This window comes from Coregonus clupeaformis, chromosome 27 (genome assembly GCF_020615455.1).
Source record: "Coregonus clupeaformis isolate EN_2021a chromosome 27, ASM2061545v1, whole genome shotgun sequence".
Taxonomy (NCBI): Eukaryota; Metazoa; Chordata; class Actinopteri; order Salmoniformes; family Salmonidae; genus Coregonus; species Coregonus clupeaformis.
Genome location: NC_059218.1, coordinates 42014468 through 42039234, shown reverse-complemented (window position 1 = coordinate 42039234; position 24767 = coordinate 42014468). Strand labels below are relative to the sequence as shown.

The 24767-nt window shown below is 45.4% G+C and overlaps 1 protein-coding gene across 1 annotated transcript in view; it reads right to left on the bottom strand.

The window, feature by feature from the left end:
• Positions 1–24767, bottom strand: part of synj1 (synaptojanin 1) — an 84627-nt gene that overhangs the window by 54278 nt on the left and 5582 nt on the right. Inside the window, 5 exon segments of the mRNA XM_045207948.1 lie at positions 12690–12773; positions 15526–15751; positions 17435–17702; positions 20736–20822; positions 24481–24640. Coding sequence (XP_045063883.1) covers positions 12690–12773; positions 15526–15751; positions 17435–17702; positions 20736–20822; positions 24481–24604 — 789 coding nt within the window. The 5' untranslated portion in view covers positions 24605–24640.

Sequence of the window (24767 nt, the reverse complement as noted above, 5' to 3'; positions counted from 1 at the left end):
AACGTAAATACATTTTCACAATGAGCACTTGTCTCTCAAATACATTGCTCCAGTTGTTGTTATCTAGCTAGTGAATTTTAGCCATATTAGCGTAGACGTAACATGAGTCAAAACACCTCAAAACAAGACATGGTATCAAGAGCAAGATTAAAAAAACAAAAAAACATTTGTAAAGTAGTTATCCCACTGGCTATAGGGTGAATGCACCAATTTGTAAGTCGCTCTGGATAAGAGCGTCTGCTAAATGACGTAAATGTAAATAAAACTAGCCGAAACGAGCCACCTTCGATTCCCCACATGGCAGCTTCTTGTCATTATTGCTAGCCATCTGACCATCCAGGAATCACAACACCCGTCCTTCTACCTCTGCGATGAGTGCGTATTCAATTTGTGACGTTGTCAGCCAACCTGGTCTATTCAAGCTTTTTGGGCGTTTTCAAGATACTGAATCTGGCGGGTAAATGCGGCCAGGAGATTGCGATGTTTAGAATAGGCCTTGTGCATCACTATCACTGGCTAGCAGGGGGAAAATCTGCTTGGTAGCCAACTTCATTCATCTTGCATGCATGGCCGCAGCAAGATGCTTTGAGTTGGGGGTGCTTGGGTAAAATAAATCACCTTCATAATAAAACATATAGGCCTAGCTATAATCACAATTGTGTAGCGGCATACAGTCGGTTTATTTGGGGGGGGGGGGCGGGGTCCGGAGAAGCAGGAAATAAATGTCTTTTTTATTTAAAAAACGCATTTCATGCAATTCTATGTATTTTACATGACAGAAGACGTTAGAAGAATCGTTTTAAAAAACGCAAATGGCTACCCTGACACTAACCAACTGAGATCAATCAAAATGGTCAGATCTTGAGTGCAAATGATAACCCAGGCCAATGAAGAGACACACAGATACAATGTTCAATATTCAGAGGAGATATATACATACATACATACACACTGTAGATGCACATCTTAAAAATCAGGTTACAGACCAGTTAACTAGGCCTAAGACCGCTAGACTTAGCGCAACAATATTAGCAGACTAGTTATTGGTTTAGTTACAGACGCTAGCAGTGCTCTTATATAGGGAATAGGGTGCCATTTGGGACGTGTGGATTATCAACCGTGTGTGTCTGACACAAGGAACAGCGTTCTAGTCCAAAGTAGTGCACTATAAAGGGAATAGGGTGCCATTTCAGCCTGGGTGTCTGTCACAGACAGAGGGGCATGTCCTAAACACAGACAGAGAGGCGTGTCCTAAACACAGACAGAGAGGCGTGTCCTAAACACAGACAGAGAGGCGTGTCCTAAACACAGACAGAGAGGCGTGTCCTAAACACAGACAGAGAGGCGTGTCCTAAACACAGACAGAGAGGCGTGTCCTAAACACAGACAGAGAGGCGTGTCCTAAACAGAGGTAGGATGCAGTCCTCTACTGTCCTGGCGTCTGTCAGAATCTCTCTGGCCCCGCCTCAAATCTGTCCATCTGTCCATTTCCACCTTTCCATTACTGGCCTCTCTTTCCTGTTCTAATTTCTTACACAGACTGGGGAGTGAGTCACAGACGCAGTGGAATACACACACACACACACACACACACACCTCGCGCTCTCACTCCACACACACACACACACACACACACACCTCGCGCTCTCACTCCACACACACACTCACACACCCTGGCAGACTCAGAGGGATATTGGTAAATTCTCCTTGAGGCGTCTGTCTGCCCCCCACTACAGGCCTCTGCCTGTTCTCCCTCACCCTTCTCCGTCAAATCCACACCATCTTTCCTCTCCCCTTTGGTTTAGGTAGGTGTACCTGTACATATGGCAGTGATCTACTACCATGCATATCTTCAGTCACGCAGCTGGCCTGGCCTGGCACCACCCTCTCCCTGTGCAGTCCTGTCCTGTTCTTTGTCAACATGGTGCTTATTAAAAAAGTCCCACTCCAGCTATTAATTTCATTTTCCTATTGAAAAACAATATTCCAAGTACAAATACAGTAAAACTACACACAACTACGGGTAAACAAAAAACATGTTTTGAGCAAAATAGTATAATTTTTTATTTTTTTTAGACACAGTTGCAGAATTCAAGGTTTGGCAATTAAAGGTGGTGTTCTGATGGTACGCTCTGATGATGTCATTGACCTCCCCCCTTACTTACAGAAACAATACAGGAGTAATTGGAAAAGAGGCTCTAGGGAGGCTGGAGTGGGTCTTGAATAATTAATACTGTGTTACACAGAGATTCAGGTTACTGTTACATTCTATGGGCCCTAGTAACTACACAGGACACAGCCGTGCCGCCGCAGCCTTTACTGACACAGCCATGATGCTGCAGCCTTTACTGACATGGTTTACTGACACAGCCGTGCCGCTGCAGCCTTTACTGACATGGTTTACTACACAGGACACAGCCATGACGCTGCAGCCTTTACTGACATGGTTTACTACACAGGACACAGCCGTGACGCTGCAGCCTTTACTGACATGGTTTACTCACAGGACACAGCCGTGACGCTGCAGCCTTTACTGACATGGTTTACTGACACAGCCGTGCCGCTGCAGCCTTTACTGACATGGTTTACTACACAGGACACAGCCATGACGCTGCAGCCTTTACTGACATGGTTTACTACACAGCCGTGCCGCTGCAGCCTTTACTGACATGGTTTACTGACACAGCCGTGCCGCTGCAGCCTTTACTGACATGGTTTACCACACAGCCATGCTGCTGCAGCCTTTACTGACATGGTTTACTACACAGGACACAGCCATGACGCTGCAGCCTTTACTGACATGGTTTACCACACAGCCATGCTGCTGCAGCCTTTACTGACATGGTTTACCACACAGCCATGCTGCTGCAGCCTTTACTGACATGGTTTACTACACAGCCATGCTGCTGCAGCCTTTACTGACATGGTTTACTACACAGCCGTGCCGCTGCAGCCTTTACTGACATGGTTTACTGACACAGCCATGCTGCTGCAGCCTTTACTGACATGGTTTACTACACAGCCATGCTGCTGCAGCCTTTACTGACATGGTTTACGACACAGCCGTGCTGCTGCACCCTTTACTGACATGGTTTACTGACACAGCCATGCTGCTGCAGCCTTTACTGACATGGTTTACCACACAGCCATGCTGCTGCAGCCTTTACTGACATGGTTTACTGACACAGCCATGCTGCTGCAGCCTTTACTGACATGGTTTACTGACACAGCCGTGCTGCTGCAGCCTTTACTGACATGGTTTACTACACAGCCATGCCGCTGCAGCCTTTACTGACATGGTTTACTGACACAGCCATGCTGCTGCAGCCTTTACTGACATGGTTTACTACACAGCCGTGCCGCTGCAGCCTTTACTGACATGGTTTACCACACAGCCATGCTGCTGCAGCCTTTACTGACATGGTTTACTGACACAGCCGTGCTGCTGCAGCCTTTACTGACATGGTTTACTACACAGCCATGCTGCTGCAGCCTTTACTGACATGGTTTACTGACACAGCCGTGCTGCTGCAGCCTTTACTGACATGGTTTACTACACAGCCATGCTGCTGCAGCCTTTACTGACATGGTTTACTACACAGCCATGCTGCTGCAGCCTTTACTGACATGGTTTACTACACAGCCGTGCCGCTGCAGCCTTTACTGACATGGTTTACTGACACAGCCGTGCCGCTGCAGCCTTTACTGACATGGTTTACTACACAGCCATGCTGCTGCAGCCTTTACTGACATGGTTTACTACACAGCCATGCTGCTGCAGCCTTTACTGACATGGTTTACTACACAGCCGTGCCGCTGCAGCCTTTACTGACATGGTTTACTGACACAGCCGTGCCGCTGCAGCCTTTACTGACATGGTTTACTACACAGCCATGCTGCTGCAGCCTTTACTGACATGGTTTACTACACAGCCATGCTGCTGCAGCCTTTACTGACATGGTTTACCACACAGCCATGCTGCTGCAGCCTTTACTGACATGGTTTACTGACACAGCCATGCTGCTGCAGCCTTTACTGACATGGTTTACCACACAGCCATGCTGCTGCAGCCTTTACTGACATGGTTTACTGACACAGCCATGCTGCTGCAGCCTTTACTGACATGGTTTACTGACACAGCCATGCTGCTGCAGCCTTTACTGACATGGTTTACTGACACAGCCGTGCTGCTGCAGCCTTTACTGACATGGTTTACTACACAGCCATGCTGCTGCAGCCTTTACTGACATGGTTTACTGACACAGCCATGCTGCTGCAGCCTTTACTGACATGGTTTACTGACACAGCCGTGCTGCTGCAGCCTTTACTGACATGGTTTACTGACACAGCCATGCTGCTGCAGCCTTTACTGACATGGTTTACTGACACAGCCGTGCCGCTGCAGCCTTTACTGACATGGTTTACTACACAGCCATGCTGCTGCAGCCTTTACTGACATGGTTTACTACACAGCCATGCTGCTGCAGCCTTTACTGACATGGTTTACTACACAGCCATGCTGCTGCAGCCTTTACTGACATGGTTTACTACACAGCCATGCTGCTGCAGCCTTTACTGACATGGTTTACTACACAGCCATGCTGCTGCAGCCTTTACTGACATGGTTTACTACACAGCCGTGCCGCTGCAGCCTTTACCCGGTGGCCCGGTGGTTCAGCCTGTTTTTATACTATTAGCCAACTCCTCTCTGTGTCCATTCATTGTCATGTATGGCTCGTCTACCATAGAAGAAGCTGTCTCTATGTATGGCTCGTCTACCATAGAAGAAGCTGTCTATGTATGGCTCGTCTACCATAGAAGAAGCTGTCTCTATGTATGGCTCGTCTACCATAGAAGAAGCTGTCTATGTATGGCTCGTCTACCATAGAAGAAGCTGTCTCTATGTATGGCTCGTCTACCATAGAAGAAGCTGTCTATGTATGGCTCGTCTACCATAGAAGAAGCTGTCTCTATGTATGGCTCGTCTACCGTAGAAGAAGCTGTCTCTATGTATGGCTCGTCTACCGTAGAAGAAGCTGTCTCTATGTATGGCTCGTCTACCGTAGAAGAAGCTGTCTCTATGTATGGCTCGTCTACCATATAAGAAGCTGTCTCTATGTATGGCTCGTCTACCATAGAAGAAGCTGTCTCTATGTATGGCTCGTCTACCGTAGAAGAAGCTGTCTCTATGTATGGCTCGTCTACCGTAGAAGAAGCTGTCTCTATGTATGGCTCGTCTACCGTAGAAGAAGCTGTCTCTATGTATGGCTCGTCTACCGTAGAAGAAGCTGTCTCTATGTATGGCTCGTCTACCATAGAAGAAGCTGTCTCTATGTATGGCTCGTCTACCATAGAAGAAGCTGTCTCTATGTATGGCTCGTCTACCGTAGAAGAAGCTGTCTCTATGTATGGCTCGTCTACCGTAGAAGAAGCTGTCTCTATGTATGGCTCGTCTACCATAGAAGAAGCTGTCTCTATGTATGGCTCGTCTACCATAGAAGAAGCTGTCTCTATGTATGGCTCGTCTACCATAGAAGAAGCTGTCTCTATGTATGGCTCGTCTACCATAGAAGAAGCTCTCTCTATGTATGGCTCGTCTACCATAGAAGAAGCTGTCTCTATGTATGGCTCGTCTACCATAGAAGAAGCTGTCTCTATGTATGGCTCGTCTACCGTATAAGAAGCTGTCTCTATGTATGGCTCGTCTACCATAGAAGAAGCTGTCTATATATGGCTCGTCTACCATAGAAGAAGCTGTCTATGTATGGCTCGTCTACCATAGAAGAAGCTGTCTCTATGTATGGCTCGTCTACCGTAGAAGAAGCTGTCTCTATGTATGGCTCGTCTACCGTAGAAGAAGCTGCCTCTATGTATGGCTCGTCTACCATAGAAGAAGCTGTCTCTATGTATGGCTCGTCTACCGTAGAAGAAGCTGTCTCTATGTATGGCTCGTCTACCGTAGAAGAAGCTGTCTCTATGTATGGCTCGTCTACCGTAGAAGTAGCTGTCTCTATGTATGGCTCGTCTACCATAGAAGAAGCTGTCTATGTATGGCTCGTCTACCATAGAAGAAGCTGTCTCTATGCATGGCTCGTCTACCATAGAAGAAGCTGTCTCTATGTATGGCTTGTCTACCATAGAATAAGCTGTCTCTATGTATGGCTCGTCTACCATAGAAGAAGCTGTCTATGTATGGCTCTTCTACCATAGAAGAAGCTGTCTCTATGTATGGCTCGTCTACCATAGAAGAAGCTGTCTATGTATGGCTCGTCTACCATAGAAGAAGCTGTCTCTATGTATGGCTCTTCTACCATAGAAGAAGCGGTCTATGTATGGCTCGTCTACCATAGAAGAAGTTGTCAAACTGCTCCAGTCTCCTCCTCACACACAGTGCCATCAGAAAGTATTCATACCCCTTGACTTATTCCAGATTGTTGTTACAGCCTGAATTCAAAATTGCTTAAATAAAAATGTTCACGACCCCATCGACACAGAATACCCCATAATGCCAAAGTGAAAACATGCTTAGAAATTATTGCACAATTATTGAAAATGAAATACAGAAATAAGTATTCACACCCGAGTCAATACTTGTAGAAGCAACTTTGGCAGCGATTACAACTGTGGGTAAGTCTCTAAGAGCTTTCTACACCTGGATTGTGCAACATTTGGCCATAACTATTTTCCAAATTCTTCAAACTCTGTCAGATTGCTTGTTGATCATTGCTAGACAATCATTTTCAGGTCTCGTCATAGATTTAAGCAGATTTAAGTCAAAACTGTAAACAAACAAACAAACAAAACTGTAACAAACTAATGAAAATGCTAGTGTGTTAATTAAAAATAAAAATAGTATTCTAATGTTACCTTAGACCGTCATAATCACAACCAAATGATTATTTTTTGCGATAGCATATATATGAAACGTATGAATTATACTTTTAGAATGTTGCAGTCAAAATGACTTCTCATTAGCTTGAAGGTGGGGGGGAGGTCCCTCGAGGCCCAGTGGTTTTAATGTTAAGTACATTTTTACTCCTGAACTAATTTAGGCTTGCCATAACAAAAAGGGGTTGAATACTTATTGACTCAAGACATTTCAGCTTTTCATTTTTAATGAATTTGTAAAAATGTCTCAAAACATAATTCCACTTTGACATTATGGGGTATTGTGTGTAGGCCAGTGACACAAAATCTAAATCTAATCCATTTTAAAATTCAGTTGTGAACAGAACGGCTACTGCAGCAGACGACCACACCTTGTTCCACTCCTATCAGCTAAAAACAAGAAGTGGCTCCAGAGTGCACGAGATCACCAACACTGAACAATTGCATGTTGCGTCGTGCTTTTGGAAGAGTCAGGATCTGGCGTAAGCAGCATGAGTCCATGGCCCCATCCTGCCTGGTGTCAACAGTACAGAGTGGTGGCGGTAGTATAATCGTGAATGTTTTCCTGGCACAAAATAGGTCCCTTGGTACCAATTGAGCAATGTTTCCATGCCCCGAAGAAATCAGGCTGTTCTGGAGGCAATTGTGGGTCCAACCTGGTACTAGTTGGGTGTATCTAATAAACTGTGTGTATATTTAGAAAAGGACCAGCCAGCCAAATGTTAATATATAGAGAAAAGTATCAGCCAGCCCAATGTTAATATACAGTGCCTTCGGAAAGTATTCAGACCACTTGACCTTCGACATTTTGTTATTTTACAGCCTTATTACAAAATGGATTGAATTGTTTTTTTTCATCACCAATCTACACACAATACCCCATAATGACAGAGCAAAAACAGGTTTTTAGAAATGTTTGTAAATTTATTTTTTTAAAAAAACTGAAAGACCCTATACTCAGTATTTTGTTGAAGCACCTTTGGCAGCGATTACAACATCAAGTCTTCTTGGGTATGACGCTACAAACATGGCACAACTGTATTTGGGGAGTTTCTCCCATTCTTCTCTGCAGATCCTCTTAAGGTCTGTCAGGTTTATTGGGGAGCGTCGCTGCACAGCTATATTCAGGTCTCTCCAGAGATGTTCGATTGGGTTCAAGTCCGGGCTCTGGCTGGGCCACTCAAGGACATTCAGAGACTTGTCCCGAAGCCACTCCTGCGCTGTCTTGGCTGTGTGCTTAGGGTCGTTGTCCTGTTGGAAGGTGAACCTTCGCCCCAATCTGAGGTCCTGAGCACTCTGGAGCAGGTTTTCATCAAGGATCTCTCTGCACATTGCTCCGCTCATCTTTCCCTCGATCCTGACTAGTTTCCCAGTCCCTGCCGCTGAAAAACATCCCCACAGCATGATGCTGCTACCACCATGCTTCACTGTAGGGATGGTGCCAGGTTTCCTCCAGACAAACTCTTTGGCCTGAATGCCAAGCGTCACAATCTTGGTTTCATCAGACCAGAGAATCTTGTTTCTCATGGTCTGAGAGTCTTTAGGTGCCTTTTGGCAAACTCCAAGCGGGCTGTCATGTGCCTTTTACTGAGGAGTGGCTTCCGTCTGGCCACTCTACCATAAAGGCCTGATTGGTGGAGTGCTACAGAGATGGTTGTCCTTCTGGAAAGTTCTCCCATCTCCACAGAGGAACTCTGGAGTTCTGTCAGGGACCATCGGGTTCTTGGTCACCTCCTTGACCAAGGCCCTTCTCCCCCGATTGCTCAGTTTGGCCGGGTGGCCAGCTCTAGGAAGAATCTTGGTGGTTCCAAACTTCTTCCATTTAAGAATGATGGAGGCCACTGTGTTCTTGGGGACCTTCAGTGCTGCAGACATTTTTTGGTACCCGTCCCCAGATCTGTCCCTCAACACAATCCTGTCTCGAGAGCTCTACGGACAATTCCTTCGACCTCATGGCTTGCTTTTTGCTCTGACATGCACTGTCAACTGTGGGACCTTATATAGACAGGTGTGTGCCTTTCCAAGTCATGTCCAATCAATTGAATTTACCACAGGTGGACTCCAATCAAGTTGTAGAAACATCTCAAGGATGATCAATGGAAACAGGATGCACCTGAGCTCACTTTCAAGTCTCATAGCAAAGGGTCTGAATACTTATGTAAATAACACATTTTTCTTTTTTTTTTGCAATAAGTTATGAAAACCTGTTTTCGCTTTGTCATTATGGGGTATTGTGCGTAAATTGATGAGGATTTATATTTATTTAATCCATTTTAGAATAAGGATGTAATTTAACAACATGTGGAAAAAGTAAAGGGGTCTGAATCCTTTCCGAATGTGTGCACACACCTACAAGCACCTGCACGGCATCAGCACCAAACAGGCATCGGTTGTAACAGCATTTCCCCCAAGTGTCATTCAAACTTACTTTTTGTTTTTGTTTATTTAGACTTTATTTTTTGACTTTTATCTTTGGACGTCATTCTATCCCCCGCCCAGCAACTCCACCTGTCTCCAGTTCCACATCCCAACCCTCAGCCCATCCCACCTATCTCTGCTGGCCACCCTCTTCGGATTTCTACCAACCATATATCTTTCAACTATGCTAACGTACAATTTCAATCTATCTAATCGAATAGAATTCACAGATGGCGAGTTCAAGATAAATACTTTTACTGAGAGTATTAGTATATTAGTAATTGACTGACCAGGTTTCTCCAGATCTCCCAACAATGCTATTTCTAGGGTCAATTTTAGACACATGTTGTGCTTTTTCAGCCATTCCTGAACCTGAGACCAGAACCAGGCAAACAGAGGGCAATACCAGGACAAATAGTCTATTGATTCTGTATCCTCGCAACAAAATCAGCAGAGCTGCGATGGTTGTATTCCCCAAATATTCAACATTTTATTGGTGGCAAGAATTCTGTACAATAAAGCACCAAGCGTTGAATCTTGTGTTGTTTTATATAATCAACTCATACACCTTGTGCCATGGAAAATCAAATCTCTTCCCAGCTATTTTGCAATCTGTTGGGTCACTGTCCTGTTGAAAAACAAATGATAGTCCCACTAAGCCCAAACTAGATGGGGTGGCGTATCACTGCAGAATGCTGTGGTAGCCATGCTGGTTAAGTGTGCCTTGATTTCTAAATAAATCACAGACAGTGTCACCAGCAAAGAACCTCCCACACCATATCACCTCCTCCTCCATGCTTTACGGTGGGAAATACACATGCGGAGATCATCCATTAACCCACACCGCGTTTCACAAAGACACGGCAGTTGGAACTAAAAATCTCCAATTTGGACTCCAGACCAAAATACAAATTTCCACCGGTCTGATGTCCATTGCTCGTGTTTCTTGGCCCAAGCAGGTCTCTTCTTCTTATTGGTGTCCTTTAGTAGTGGTTTCTTTGCAGCAATTCGACCACGAAGGCCTGATTCACACAGTCTCCCCTGAACAGTTGATGTTGAGATGTGTCTGTTACTTGAACTCTGTGAAGCAATTATTTGGGCTGCAATTTCTGAGGCTGGTAACTAATGAACGTATCCTCTGCAGCAGAGGTAACTGGGTCTTCCATTCCTTACATTCCTGTGACGGTCCTCATGAGAGCCAGTTTCATCATAGCGCTTGATGGTTTTTGCGACTGCACTTCAAGAAACTTTCAAAGTTCTTGAAATTTTCCGGATTGACTGACCTTAATGTCTTAAAGTAATTACGTACTGTCGTTTCTCTTTGCTTATTTGAGCTGTTCTTTCCATAATATGGACTTGGTCTGTATGCCCCCCCTACCTTGTCACAACACAACTGATTGTCTCAAAACGCATGAATTAACTTTTAAGAAGGCACACCTTTTAATTGAAATGCATTCCAGGTGACTACCTCATGAAGCTGGTTGAGAGAATGCAAAGAGTGTGCAAAGCTGTCATCAAGGCAAAGGGTGGATATTTGAAAAATCTCAAATATAAAATATATTTTGATTTGTTTAACACTTTTTTGGTTACTACATGATTCCATGCGTGTTATTTCATAGTTTTGATGTCTTCACTATTATTTTACAATGTAGAAAATAGTAAAAATAAAGAAAAACCCTTGAATGAGTAGGTGTGTCCAAACTTTTGACTGGTACTGCATAAACTCAGCAAAAAAGGAAACGTCCTCTCACTGTCAACTGCGTTTATTTTCAGCAAACTTAACATGTGTAAATATTAGAACGAACATAACAAGATTACACAACTGAACAAGTTCCACAGACCTGTGACTTACAGAAATTGAATATGGTGTCCCTGAACAAAGGGGGCCACCAGCTGCATTAAGTACTGCAGTGCATCTCTGTAGCTCAATTGGTAGAGCATGGCGCTTGTAACGCCAGGGTAGTGGGTTCGATCCCCGGGACCACCCATATGTAAAAATTTATGCACACATGACTGTAAGTCGCTTTGGATAAAAGTGTCTACTAAATGGCATATTATATTATTATTATTATTATTATCTTCTCCTCATGGACTGCACCAGATTTGCCAGTTCTTGCTGTGAGATGTTACCCCACTCTTCCACCAAGGCACCTGCTAGATCCCAGACATTTCTGGGGGGAATGGCCCTAGCCCTCACCCTCCGATCCAACAGGTCCCAGATGTGCTCAATGGAATTGAGATCCGGGCTCTTCGTTGGCCATAGCAGAACACTGACATTCCTGTCTTGCAGGAAATCACGCACAGAACGAGCAGTATGGCTGGTGGCATTGTCATGCTGGAGGGTCATGTCAGGATGAGTCCGCAGGAAGGGTACCACATGAGGGAGGAGGATGTCTTCCCTGTAACCCACAGCGTTGAGATTGCCTGCAATGACAACAAGCTCAGTCCGAAGATGCTGTGACACACCGCCCCAGACCATGATGGACCCTCTCCTCCAAATCAATCCCGCTCCAGAGTACAGGCCTCGGTGTAACGCTCATTCCTTCGACGATAAACGCGAATCAGACCATCACTCCTGGTGAGACACAACCGCGACTCGTCAGTGAAGAGCACTTTTTGCCAGTCCTGTCTGGTCCAGCGACGGTGGGTTTGTGCCCTTAGGCGACGTTGTTGCCGGTGATGTCTGGTGAGGACCTGCCTTACAACAGGCCTACAAGCCCTCAGTCCAGCCTCTCTCAGCCTATTGTGGACAGTCTGAGCACTGATGGAGGGATTGTGCGTTCCTGGTGTAACTCGGGCAGTTGTTGTTGCCATCCTGTACCTGTCCAGCAGGTGTGATGTTCGGATGTACCGATCCTGTGCAGGTGTTGTTACACATGGTCTGCCACTGCGAGGACGATCAGCTGTCCGTCCTGTCTCCCTGTAGCACTGTCTTAGGCGTCTCACAGTACGGACATTGCAATTCATTGCCCTGGCCACATCTGCAGTCCTCATGCCTAAGGCACGCTCACGCAGATGAGCAGGGACCCTGGGCATCTTTCTTTTGGTGTTTTTCAGAGTCAGTAGAAAGGCCTCTTTAGTGTCCTAAGTTTTCATAACTGTGACCTTAATTGCCTACCGTCTGTAAGCTGTTAGTGTCTTGATGACCGTTCCACAGGTTCATGTTCATTAAATTGTTCATGGTTCATTGAACAAGCATGGGAAACAGTGTTTAAACCCTTTACAATGAAGATCTGTGAAGTTATTTGGATTTTTACTAATTATCTTTGAAAGACAGGGTCCTGAAAAAGGGACGTTTCTTTTTTTTGCTGAGTGCGAGATCCTACTGAAGTCAATATTTACAGCCACCATTTTATTGTTAGGTGCAGACCCCTTTGTCTTACCTGTATTCCTGGTTGCTCCCAGAACAGAGGAATTGAACCACGGATCTGGATGAAGGAAGACACCTGGTCATCCAGGAAGATCACCTGCAGACAGAGGAGAAGAATACTTTATTCATCCATAGGAGACGGTAATTTGCCTCCCAGGCCCTCCGATATACACAACCATACCTACTTTAGTCACACAGATACCCATGGACGCACAGACTCAAACACAGGCTAGAGTAGATGGCAGCCACAGTGCAGCGTTCAATGAGCAGAGAGAAACGTTTATTCCCTTCTGTAATTGTTGTGATTAATGTTGGTAAAAATATATATATATACACTGCTCAAAAAAATAAAGGGAACACTAAAATAACACATCCTAGATCTGAATGAATGAAATAATCTTATTAAATACTTTTTTCTTTACATAGTTGAATGTGCTGACAACAAAATCACACAAAAATTATCAATGGAAATCAAATTTATCAACCCATGGAGGTCTGGATTTGGAGTCACACTCAAAATTAAAGTGGAAAACCACACTACAGGCTGATCCAACTTTGATGTAATGTCCTTAAAACAAGTCAAAATGAGGCTCAGCAGTGTGTGTGGCCTCCACGTGCCTGTATGACCTCCCTACAACGCCTGGGCCTGCTCCTGATGAGGTGGCGGATGGTCTCCTGAGGGATCTCCTCCCAGAGACATGATGTCCCAGATGTGCTCAATTGGATTCAGGTCTGGGGAACAGGCGGGCCAGTCCATAGCATCAATGCCTTCCTCTTGCAGGAAATGCTGACACACTCCAGCCACATGAGGTCTAGCATTGTCTTGCATTAGGAGGAACCCAGGGCCAACCGCACCAGCATATGGTCTCACAAGGGGTCTGAGGATCTCATCTCGGTACCTAATGGCAGTCAGGCTACCTCTGGCGAGCACATGGAGGGCTGTGCGGCCCCCCAAAGAAATGCCACCCCACACCATGACTGACCCACTGCCAAACCGGTCATGCTGGAGGATGTTGCAGGCAGCAGAACGTTCTCCACGGCATCTCCAGACTCTGTCACATGTGCTCAGTGTGAACCTGCTTTCATCTGTGAAGAGCACAGGGCGCCAGTGGCGAATTTGCCAATCTTGGTGTTCTCTGGCAAATGCCAAACGTCCTGCACGGTGTTGGGCTGTAAGCACAACACCCACCTGTGGACGTCGGGCCCTCATACCACCCTCATGGAGTCTGTTTCTGACCGTTTGAGCAGACACATGCACATTTGTGGCCTGCTGGAGGTCATTTTGCAGGGCTCTGGCAGTGCTCCTCCTGCTCCTCCTTGCACAAAGGCGGAGGTAGCGGTCCTGCTGCTGGGTTGTTGCCCTCCTACGGCCTCCTCCACGTCTCCTGATGTACTGGCCTGTCTCCTGGTAGCGCCTCCATGCTCTGGACACTACGCTGACAGACACAGCAAACCTTCTTGCCACAGCTCGCATTGATGTGCCATCCTGGATGAGCTGCACTACCTGAGCCACTTGTGTGGGTTGTAGACTCCGTCTCATGCTACCACTAGAGTGAAAGCACCGCCAGCATTCAAAAGTGACCAAAACATCAGCCATGAAGCATAGGAACTGAGAAGTGGTCTGTGGTCACCACCTGCAGAACCACTCCTTTATTGGGGGTGTCTTGCTAATTGCCTATAATTTCCACCTGTTGTCTATTCCATTTGCACAACAGCATGTGAAATGTATTGTCAATCAGTGTTGCTTCCTAAGTGGACAGTTTGAGTTCACAGAAGTGTGATTGACTTGGAGTTACATTGTGTTGTTTAAGTGTTTCCTTTATTTTTTTGAGCAGTGTATATATGAATACATAGGACACTTAATGTTGGTATTAGGGATGGGTATGATTATTCAAATATCAGAACGGACGTTAGTAGTCGATTACTTGGGAGAGTATACCGTTTTGAAAGGCTTTGTCTAGAATGTAATCATCTAGGTGACATTGCTTCATAGCCTACAAGGACAGACCATTAAATTCTACATTTTAATAAAACAACAGTTTAATGACAGTTTTTATGAGTGCACCCCATAAAAAAGACGCACCAGTAGCCTACACACGTTTCACAGGTGTAGCTGGTTGTTATTGTCGGTCGATCACAGCGGCGCTACAGTCAGAGGTGCCAAAAACATACCACCGCACCAACAGCAGTCTACACCTCCTAGTTACCATAACATACCACTACACCAACAGTAGTCTACACCTCCTAGTTACCTAGTTACCTTACATACAGTACACCACCAGTACAGTCTCACTGCACCAACAGTAGTCTACACCTCCTAGTTACCATAACATACCACCGCACCAACAGTAGTCTACACCTCCTAGTTACCATACCATACCACCGCACCAACAGTAGTCTACACCTCCTAGTTACCTAGTTACCTTACATACAGTACACCACCAGTACAGTCTCCCTGCACCAACAGTAGTCTACACCTCCTAGTTACCATAACATACCACTGCACCAACAGTAGTCTACACCTCCTAGTTACCTAGTTACCTTACATACAGTACACCACCAGTACAGTCTCCCTGCACCAACAGTAGTCTACACCTCCTAGTTACCATAACATACAGTCCATTTTATTTGACCCATCTTATTCAACCTTGATAAACCAGGAAGTTCTACTGAGATGAAACATCTATTTCCCAAATGGAGACATTATCCTCCCACAACTTCTCCAAAACACACCCATGCCCCCACCATCCCCCCTCCCATCCCTCCCTCCCTCCCTCCCTCCTCCCTCCCTCCCTCCCATCCTCCCTCCCATCACCTCCTTCCCTCCCTCCCCCTCTCCCTCTCTCTACCTGTTCAGTCTCTACGAAGTTGGCCACCTGTCCGTCATCGTTGGCCCCTCGGACGTTGAAGCGTGTCCCGGCCCTCTCTGAGCTGAGGCGGGAGATGACGCAGGCCTTGGCCTGTTTGTGACCTGCGTAGATAGTCCTGATCTCCACCCCGCCACACATCAACCTCAACAACCAGTCATCACAGTTCACACCATAGTGCTTCAGGTGAAGGTGAAGGGACTGGTTCCTAAGTGGAGACAAGACACATGTCAGCCTCTACACACAGGTTAATGTCATGAGCGCCATGATGCACTAAGCACAACACCAGCGCCAGTAGATCAGCCGCAATATGAGACGGCATATGAGGTGCAATATGAGCATTAGGACTATGAGGTGCAATATGAGCATTAGGACTATGAGGTGCAATATGAGCATTAGGACTATGAGGTGCAATATGAGCATTAGGACTATGAGGTGCAATATGAGCATTAGGATTATGAGGTGCAATATGAGCTAGGACTATAAGGTGCAATATGAGCATTAGGATTATGAGGTGCAATATGAGCATTAGGATTATGAGGTGCAATATGAGCATTAGGATTATGAGGTGCAATATGAGCATTAGGATTATGAGGTGCAATATGAGCATTAGGATTATGAGGTGCAATATGAGCATTAGGATTATGAAATGCAATATGAGCATTAGGACTATGAGGTGCAATATGAGCATTAGGATTAAGAGGTGCAATATGAGCATTAGGATTATGAAATGCAATATGAGCATTAGGACTATGAGGTGCAATATGAGCATTAGGATTATGAGGTGCAATATGAGCATTAGGATTATGAGGTGCAATATGAGCATTAGGATTATGAAATGCAATATGAGCATTAGGACTATGAGGTGCAATATGAGCATTAGGATTATGAGGTGCAATATGAGCATTAGGATTATGAGGTGCAATATGAACATTAGGACTATGAGGTGCAATATGAGCATTAGGATTATGAGGTGCAATATGAGCATTAGGATTATGAGGTGCAATATGAGCATTAGGACTAGGTAGGACCAGGTAAGGACTAGGTAGGACCAGGTAAGGACCAGGTAAGGACTAGGTAGGACCAGGTAAGGACTAGGTAGGACCAGGTAAGGACTAGGTAGGACCAGGTAAGGACTAGGTAGGACCAGGTAAGGACTAGGTAGGACCAGGTAAGGACTAGGTAGGACCAGGTAAGGACTAGGTAGGACCAGGTAAGGACTAGGTAGGACCAGGTAAGGACTAGGTAGACCAGGTAAGGACTAGGTAGACCAGGTAAGGACTAGGTAGGACCAGGTAAGGACTAGGTAGACCAGGGTAAGGACTAGGTAGACCAGGGTAAGGACTAGGTAGGATCAGGTAAGGACTAAGTAGGACCAGGTAAGGACTAGGTAGGACCAGGTAAGGACTAGGTAGACCAGGTAAGCACTAGGTAGACCAGGTAAGGACTAGGTAGACCAGGTAAGGACTAGGTAGGACCAGGTAAGGACTAGGTAGACCAGGGTAAGGACTAGGTAGACCAGGTAAGGACTAGGTAGGACCAGGTAAGGACTAGGTAGGACCAGGTAAGGACTAGGTAGACCAGGTAGACCAGGTAAGGACTAGGTAGGACCAGGTAAGGACTAGGTAGACCAGGTAAGGACTAGGTAGGACCAGGTAAGGACTAGGTAAGGATTACGTATGGACTAGTAAGACTTCATACTCGGAATAACTTTCAGCAAATCACTTTTCTGTGTCCCAGATTCACTTTCGTTTTGATTCCCTGAATCACTTTAATATTGTGAGTATAAAAAGTGAATTGTCCCCACCAGAAGAAGTGGTTAGTATATATAATGTGTCCCACTCCCCACCAGAAGAAGTGGTTAGTATATATAATGTGTCCCACTCCCCACCAGAAGAAGCGGTTGTCTGTGCTGTCCTCCTTGATCCGGCGGTGGGCGTTGAGGCTGAGGTCCATGCTGATGCCGCTGGCGGACCAGGCGAAGTAAAAGTTCCCAGAGTTCAGGACCTTCCTAACGTCAGCGATGCGGTCCTCGTCACTCGGGTCGTTCTTCAGAGAGACAAACTCTGTAGACGTGACCCGGAACACCTCAGAGTCCTGCACTTTCCCTACGGAGCTACAGCCTGATGCTACCACCAAGCTGTGGAGCATGGAATCACCTAGAGAGAGGGAGGAGGAGGAGGAGAGAAAAGAAGATGGAGGAGAGGTGGGAGGGGAGGATGAAGGGAGGAGAGAGGAGGAGGAAGAGAGGGGAGGAGACGAGGAAGAAGGAGAGGAGACGAGGAGGAGTAGAGGAGGGGTAGAGGAGGGGGTTGAAGGATAAGACAGAGAAAATGAGGAAGTGAAGGAGGAGGTAAAAACATGGGGAGATGGCAGAAGGGAAAAGATAGAGGGAGAGAAATGACCGTGTTAAACCCAGCTCACCAATGGGCTGAGTTAACTGAGCTTGTCGTTTGGCTGCCTTCCTTCAGAATCAGTAAACAGGTAGTGTTTATCAGTGTGATCTGATCTGTAAAACTGGCTTTAATCTGTTTAAAAGCTGAGCTTCCTCCATGTTATCGTAACAGGCAGGCCTTCGAGGTCACGCAGAGGGCAGGAGACAGAGAATCTCTGCAGTCAACAGGCAGGACATACTGTAGACTACAGGCTGCTGAAGAAGGCTCCTTCACAACCCTACAGTTCAACACCATTGTTTTAGCAACCCCCTTTGTAATTGCATTGATTACAACCAGGAAGAAATGTTCTGCATTTGCCATAAGGTCACCCATGCTTTACAGGGCTGGGCAATACGCCCAAAATATCATATCACACTTTTTCAAAAAAATGTACAGTATGGCTGTATTTTATATTTATTAATAATAAAAGTTCTAAATATGCTTTATGAGTAGTTCGTGACCTTAGGGTGGCAACACAAAAAATTATAAGTGATTTCAATTTCTACATTCTGGTTGTTTTATAATGTTCAATTCAACCCAACAATTTTCAGCATTTTCATAAAATGTTATAATTTCCACACTGGGCAAACATCTAGGCCTAGTTTATTGGTGTACTGTTGAAATCATGGAAATAGAATTGCAATTCAATAGTTGTAATACAGTGAGAAGCACCTTGAATACACTGTTGTTTGACTTGACAACTAATTAATAAGCCAGGGAGGAATTATTGTGACAGGGTAGGAACCAAAGTGTTGGTCAGCTTTTCCTAGGGGACCCTATACAATTTTACATTCCCCTTCTTCATGTAGCTAGCTAGCTAACATATTCATGCTTCACCTATTCCTCTCTGATTTAGATGACACCGTTTCACCAACAACATGCTGACCTAGGCCTACGCCAGAGGAGTATACTACGAAGCAAGATCAAGGAGTTAGCCAGCTGACTTGCCTGAATATTCTGAAATCACTTTTTAGTTTTTAGAAAAAGAAAGCTTGAAATGGGCATGGTCTAATTGACTCAGTAACCAAACACACAGATCTAGGTTTAGCTTTTTTTTTTATGAACCAGAAAAATCAACTGTTTATTTCTGGTTGTTAAATCAAAGTTTCCCGGCTAACTCATTGATCCTGTTTTGTAGTACACCCCTCAGCACTGGTCATCCAGCTAACTAGCGCTTAGCATTAATGGCTAATGCGATTTATTTTAGCCGCAAATATACACAAACTAAGTGTAATTATGGCCTCCTGTAGCTCAGTTGGTAGAGCATGGCGCTTGCAACGCCAGGGTAGTGGGTTCGAATCCCACGGGGGGCCAGTATGAAAAATGTATGCTCTCACTAACTGTAAGTCGCTCTGGATAAGAGTGTCTCCTAAATGACTAAAATGTAAATGCAGGGCTGTGGGAAGCGGCAGGGGGCGGGGCTGTGGGAAGCGGGGCTGTGGGAAGCGGCAGGGGGCGGGGCTGTGGGAAGCGGCAGGGGGCAGGGCTGTGGGAAGCGGCAGGGGGCAGGGCTGTGGGAAGCGGCAGGGGGCGGGGCTGTGGGAAGCGGCAGGGGGCGGGGCTGTGGGAAGCGGCAGGGGGCGGGGCTGTGGGAAGCGGCAGGGGGCGGGGCTGTGGGAAGCGGCGGGGCTGTGGGAAGCGGCAGGGGGCGGGGCTGTGGGAAGCGGCAGGGGGCGGGGCTGTGGGAAGCGGCAGGGGCGGGGCTGTGGGAAGCGGCAGGGGGCGGGCTGTGGGAAGCGGCAGGGGGCGGGGCTGTGGGAAGCGGCAGGGGCGGGGCTGTGGGAAGCGGCAGGTGAGCGGCAGGGGGCGGGGCTGTGGGAAGCGGCAGGGGCGGGGCTGTGGGAAGCGGCAGGGGGCAGGGCTGTGGGAAGCAGCAGGGGGGCAGGGCTGTGGGAAGCAGCAGGGGGGCAGGGCTGTGGGAAGCGGCAGGAGAGACGACTTGCAAGTAGCAAACAGAGTAAACTATAAAAACGGACATTACACGCCGCCGGAGTTGCTTATCACTTATAACAAACGAAACATTAAAATACCGGTATAGAAGGTAAAGTAAAAACCCAAACCGGTCCGTCCATCAATACCGGTATACACTGAGTGTACAAAACATTAAGAACACCTTCCTAATATTGAGTTGCACCCTCCACTTTTGCCCTCAGAACAGCCTCAATTCGTCGGGGCATGGACTCTACAAGGTGTCGAAACCAATGCACAGGGATGCTGGCCAATGTTAACCAATGCTTCCTACAGTTGTGTCAAGTTGGCTGGATGTCCTTTGGGTGGTGGACCATTCTTGATACACACGGGAAACTGCTGAGCGTGAAAAACCCAGCAGCATTGCAGGTCTTGACACAAACCGGTGCGCCTGGCACCTACTACCATACCCCGTTCAAAGGCACTTAAAATCTTTTGTCTTGCCCATTCACCCTCTGAATGGCACACATACACAATCCATGTCCCAAATTTCTCGAGGCTTAAAAACCCTTGAAGTGGATTTAACAAGTGACATCAATAAGGAATCATAGCTGTCACCTGGATTCACCTGGTCAGTCTATGTCATGGAAAGAGCAGGTGTTCTTAATGTTTTGTACACTCAGCGTATAGTAAAATACATTATACTGCCCAGCCCTAATACTTCTCAAAGGGTAGGAGACCCATCCTCGCAGGGATAACATTAGCTCCATGCTAGGTTATATGATTATGCGGTGCAGCAACCAATAGGATGTTTATGGTAATCAGACCCCCCAGGTGTCAGTGACTCACCCAGGTTGAGGCGTAGGACTCCCAGGATCCCATAGGCATCCATCATCTTGGTATATGTGTTCTTAATGGCCTCCTTCTCTGCTGCCGCTGGGGGAGGACAAGAGACAGGACTATCATTATCATGAAGGACAACACTCATAATGTATCGTAACATAGTTACTTTACAAGGACTGGGCAGCACTTACAGTGTCTTCAGAAAGTATTCACACACCTTGACTTTTTCCACATTTTTTTGTGTTACAAAGTGGGATTAAAATGGATTTAATTGACATTTTTGTCAACGATCTACACAAAATACTCTAATGTCAAACTGGAAGAAAAATTCTAAACATTTGCTTAAAAGATTATGAAAAATAAAATACTACTATATCTTGATTAGATAAGTAGTCAACCCCCTGAGTCAATACATGTTAGAAGCACCTTTGGCAGCGATTACAGCTGTGAGTCTTTTTAGGTAAGTCTCTAAGAGCTTTCCACACCTGGATTGTGCAACATTTTCAAAATTATTATTTTCAAAATTCTTCAAGCTCTGTCAAATTGGTTGTTGGTCATTGCTAGACAACCATTGTCAAGTCTTGCCATAGATTTTCAAGTAGATTTAAGTCAAAACTGTAACTCGGCAACAACATTTAATCTCTTCTTGGTGAGCAACTCCAGTGTAGATTTGGCCTTGTGTTTTACATTATTGTTCTGTTGAAAGGTGAATTCATCTCCCAGTGTCTGGTGGAAGGCAGACTGAACCAGGTTTTCTTGAATTTTGCCTGTGCTTAGCTCCATTCCGTTTCTTATTTATCCTGAAAAACTCCCCAGTCCTTAACGACTACAAGCATACCCATAACATGATGCAGCCACCACTATGCTTGAAAACATGGAGAGTGGTACCACAAGGGTGTGTCCTCAGTCCCCTCGTGTACTCCCTGTATACCCACGACTGCGTCGCCTCAAACAGTTCCAACTCCATCATGAAGTCCGCTGACGACACGAGAGTAGTAGGCCTGATCACCAACAACGACGAGACGGCCTACAGAGAGGAAGTAGGCACTCTGACGGCGTGGTAAACAACCTCTCCCCTCAACGTCAGCAAAACAAAGGAGCTATTGAGGACTTCAGGAGGAACCAGGCTGGGCACGCACCAATCCTAATCAACTGGGCCGCCGTGGAGATGTTTAAAAAAAAACACGTCCAAGTTCCTCGGCATACACATCTCCGAGGAGCTGAAATGGTCAAAACCACACGGAGTGTGAAGAAATGCGGCCTGTTGCCGAGGGCCCTCACAGTATTCTACAGGAGCACCATCGAGAGCATACTGTCGGGCTGCATCACAGCCTGGTACGGCAACTCCACCGCCTCGGACAGCAAGGCACTACAGAGGGTGGTACGCTCAGCCGAACGCACCATCGGGTGCACACTGCCTGCCCTACAGGACACCTACAACACCAGGTGTCGCAGGAAGGCCAAGAAGATCATCAGGGGACCGCCGCCACCCGAGCCACGGCCTGTTCTCCTTTTATCACTCAGACGTGGGCAGTACAGGGTCATCATGGCTAAAAATATGACTGGCCAATAGCGTGTACCCCCAGACCATCAGGCTGCTGAACAGCCACCAATAGTCAGCAACCTGCTCATGTCCTGTACATTTTTTACAATATTACTTTAGTGCCTTGTTGCAAACAGGATGCATGTTTTGGAATATTTGTATTCTCTAAAGGCTTCCCTCCTTTCACTCTGTCAATCAGGTTAGTATTGTGGAGTAACTACAATGTTGTTTATCCATCCTCCATTTTCTCCTATCACAGCCATTAAACTCTGTAACTGTTTTAATGTCACCATTGGCCTCATGGTGAAATCCCTGAAGGGTTTCCTTACTCTTCAGAAACTGAGTTAGGAAGGACGGCTGCATCTTTGTAGTGACTGGGTGTATTGATACACCATCCAAAGTGTAATTGATAACTTCACCATGATCAAAGGGTTATTCAATGTCTGCTTCATCTACCAATAGATGCCTTTCTTTGCGAGGCATTGGAAAACCTCCCTGGTCTTTGTGGTTGAATCTGTGTTTGAAATTCACTGCTCGACTGAGGGACCTTACAGATAATTGTGTGTGGGGTACAGAGATGAGGTAGTCATTCAGAAATCATGTTAAACACTATTATTGTACACAGAGTGAGTCCATGCAACCTATTATGTGACTTGTTAAGCAAATCTTTACTCTTGAACTTATTTAGGCTTGCCATAACAAAGGGGTTGAATACCTATTGACTCAAGACATTTTAGCTTTTCATTTTTAATTAATTTGTAAACATTTAGAAAAACATAATTCCACTTTGACATTATGGAGTATTGTCTGTAAGCCAATAACAAAACAAACAAAAAAACAATTTTAAATTCAGGCTGTAACAACAAAATGTGGTAAAAAAAATCTAAGGGTGTGAATGTGAATCCTTTCTGTACAATGTAATATAACGTAATCTAAGACAGATACTAAGTAAGTCTTTTCCAAGCCACAGGCCAATAGGGGCAGAGAGGGAACTCCATGTGTGGAGATGGATGGACACAGTATAAAGGATTGGATCTCCTGTTTATATGGCGTGAGGTACGAGTACACCCCCTGGACAGATACTGTACAAGAACAACGGTAACATGGTTCATATTAAAGCTGGGTGATACAGACAAAAATCCATATCACGATAAATAGACTGAATTATCAACATTTTCTGAAATACTTTATTAAAATATGCCAATTAGGCAATCTCATTAAATATGTGCATATCGCACAAATCAATGTTTCTGGACACTGGATGAAATCAGCCTAAATATGTTGGTTTAATTTTGTTAAGACACTGCAGGACCGGACTTGTTCAGAGCAGATTGCGGATAAATACTTTTTTTCCGTCTTCCTATTTGTAAAATATTAAAGACGTGTACGTAAAATGCATTTTTTTCCAAAGAAAATGTTATCTAGAATAGAAAATGTACAACATATCAACAATTCCCTCTGGGAAAGTCTGGAGAAACACACCAAATGTGGTGAAATGAAGATATTTCTGAAGCTTAGAAAAATGTGTTGGTGTGTGGGAAGAGTGTGACTTTCAGGAAATGGCAGTTCAAGACAAGTACACTGAAATATGAAAACAAAAACGCCTATATGGACCCAATCACCATCTCTTCAAAGTAAGTTACTAAATATAGTCCAGTTTGTAACGTTCTCTATGAAATGTGCTTTTAAATTACGTGAAATGATTGGTGTCCATTTTAAAGTTGCCAAAATTCAAATTACAATGTTGATGACGGTAGTGTGATACACTAAAGCAAATATACATTCATCAAGTTAACATTTTTATTTTTTTAATAAGAATATTAAATTGACCAAAATACCAACAAATCTCAAAATTGATATGTAAAAATGTCATTTCAGCCTTTGGTGCCTGGCCTTAAGATGCATAGATGTCTTTTCAGCACCACCCAGAAATTGACATTATTAATCCTAGTCAGGTGCATTGATAGTAAACAAAACTGGTTGAAGAGACATTTCAACCAGATTTCCTCACTGGGTTTTCCACTGCACTGCAGCAGGACTGTCTCTAGTGTATCTTATGATGTGCATGTTGATGAAATTCTCCCTTATGATCAATAAATCAATCAACAAGTCAGTCTATCTAACACAGCACGGTTTAAGGTGGGGAACGTAACTTAAGCATTTTATTAATCTGTGATAACCAAATTAACCAATCAGGATACGTCTTACATAGCACGGCGACAGCCCCCGACTCGAACATGAGGCATTCATCTCTGTTCCTGGTTTCCACGATGACGCTGTAAGGGGGCGGGTCCAACTTGTGGTAAATGCGATATCCTTTGCTGAAGGCCATGCTAGATCCAAGATGAGGCAGCCAATGATGTTAAACCTGGAACAAAGGACACAGGAGGAAAGTGTTGACTTGAACTGAATGTGGTTGTTTTATTTACCTTTGTTGAATGCACTGACCGAGTCGCTCTGGATAAGACCGTCTGCTAAAATGACCAACATTTAAA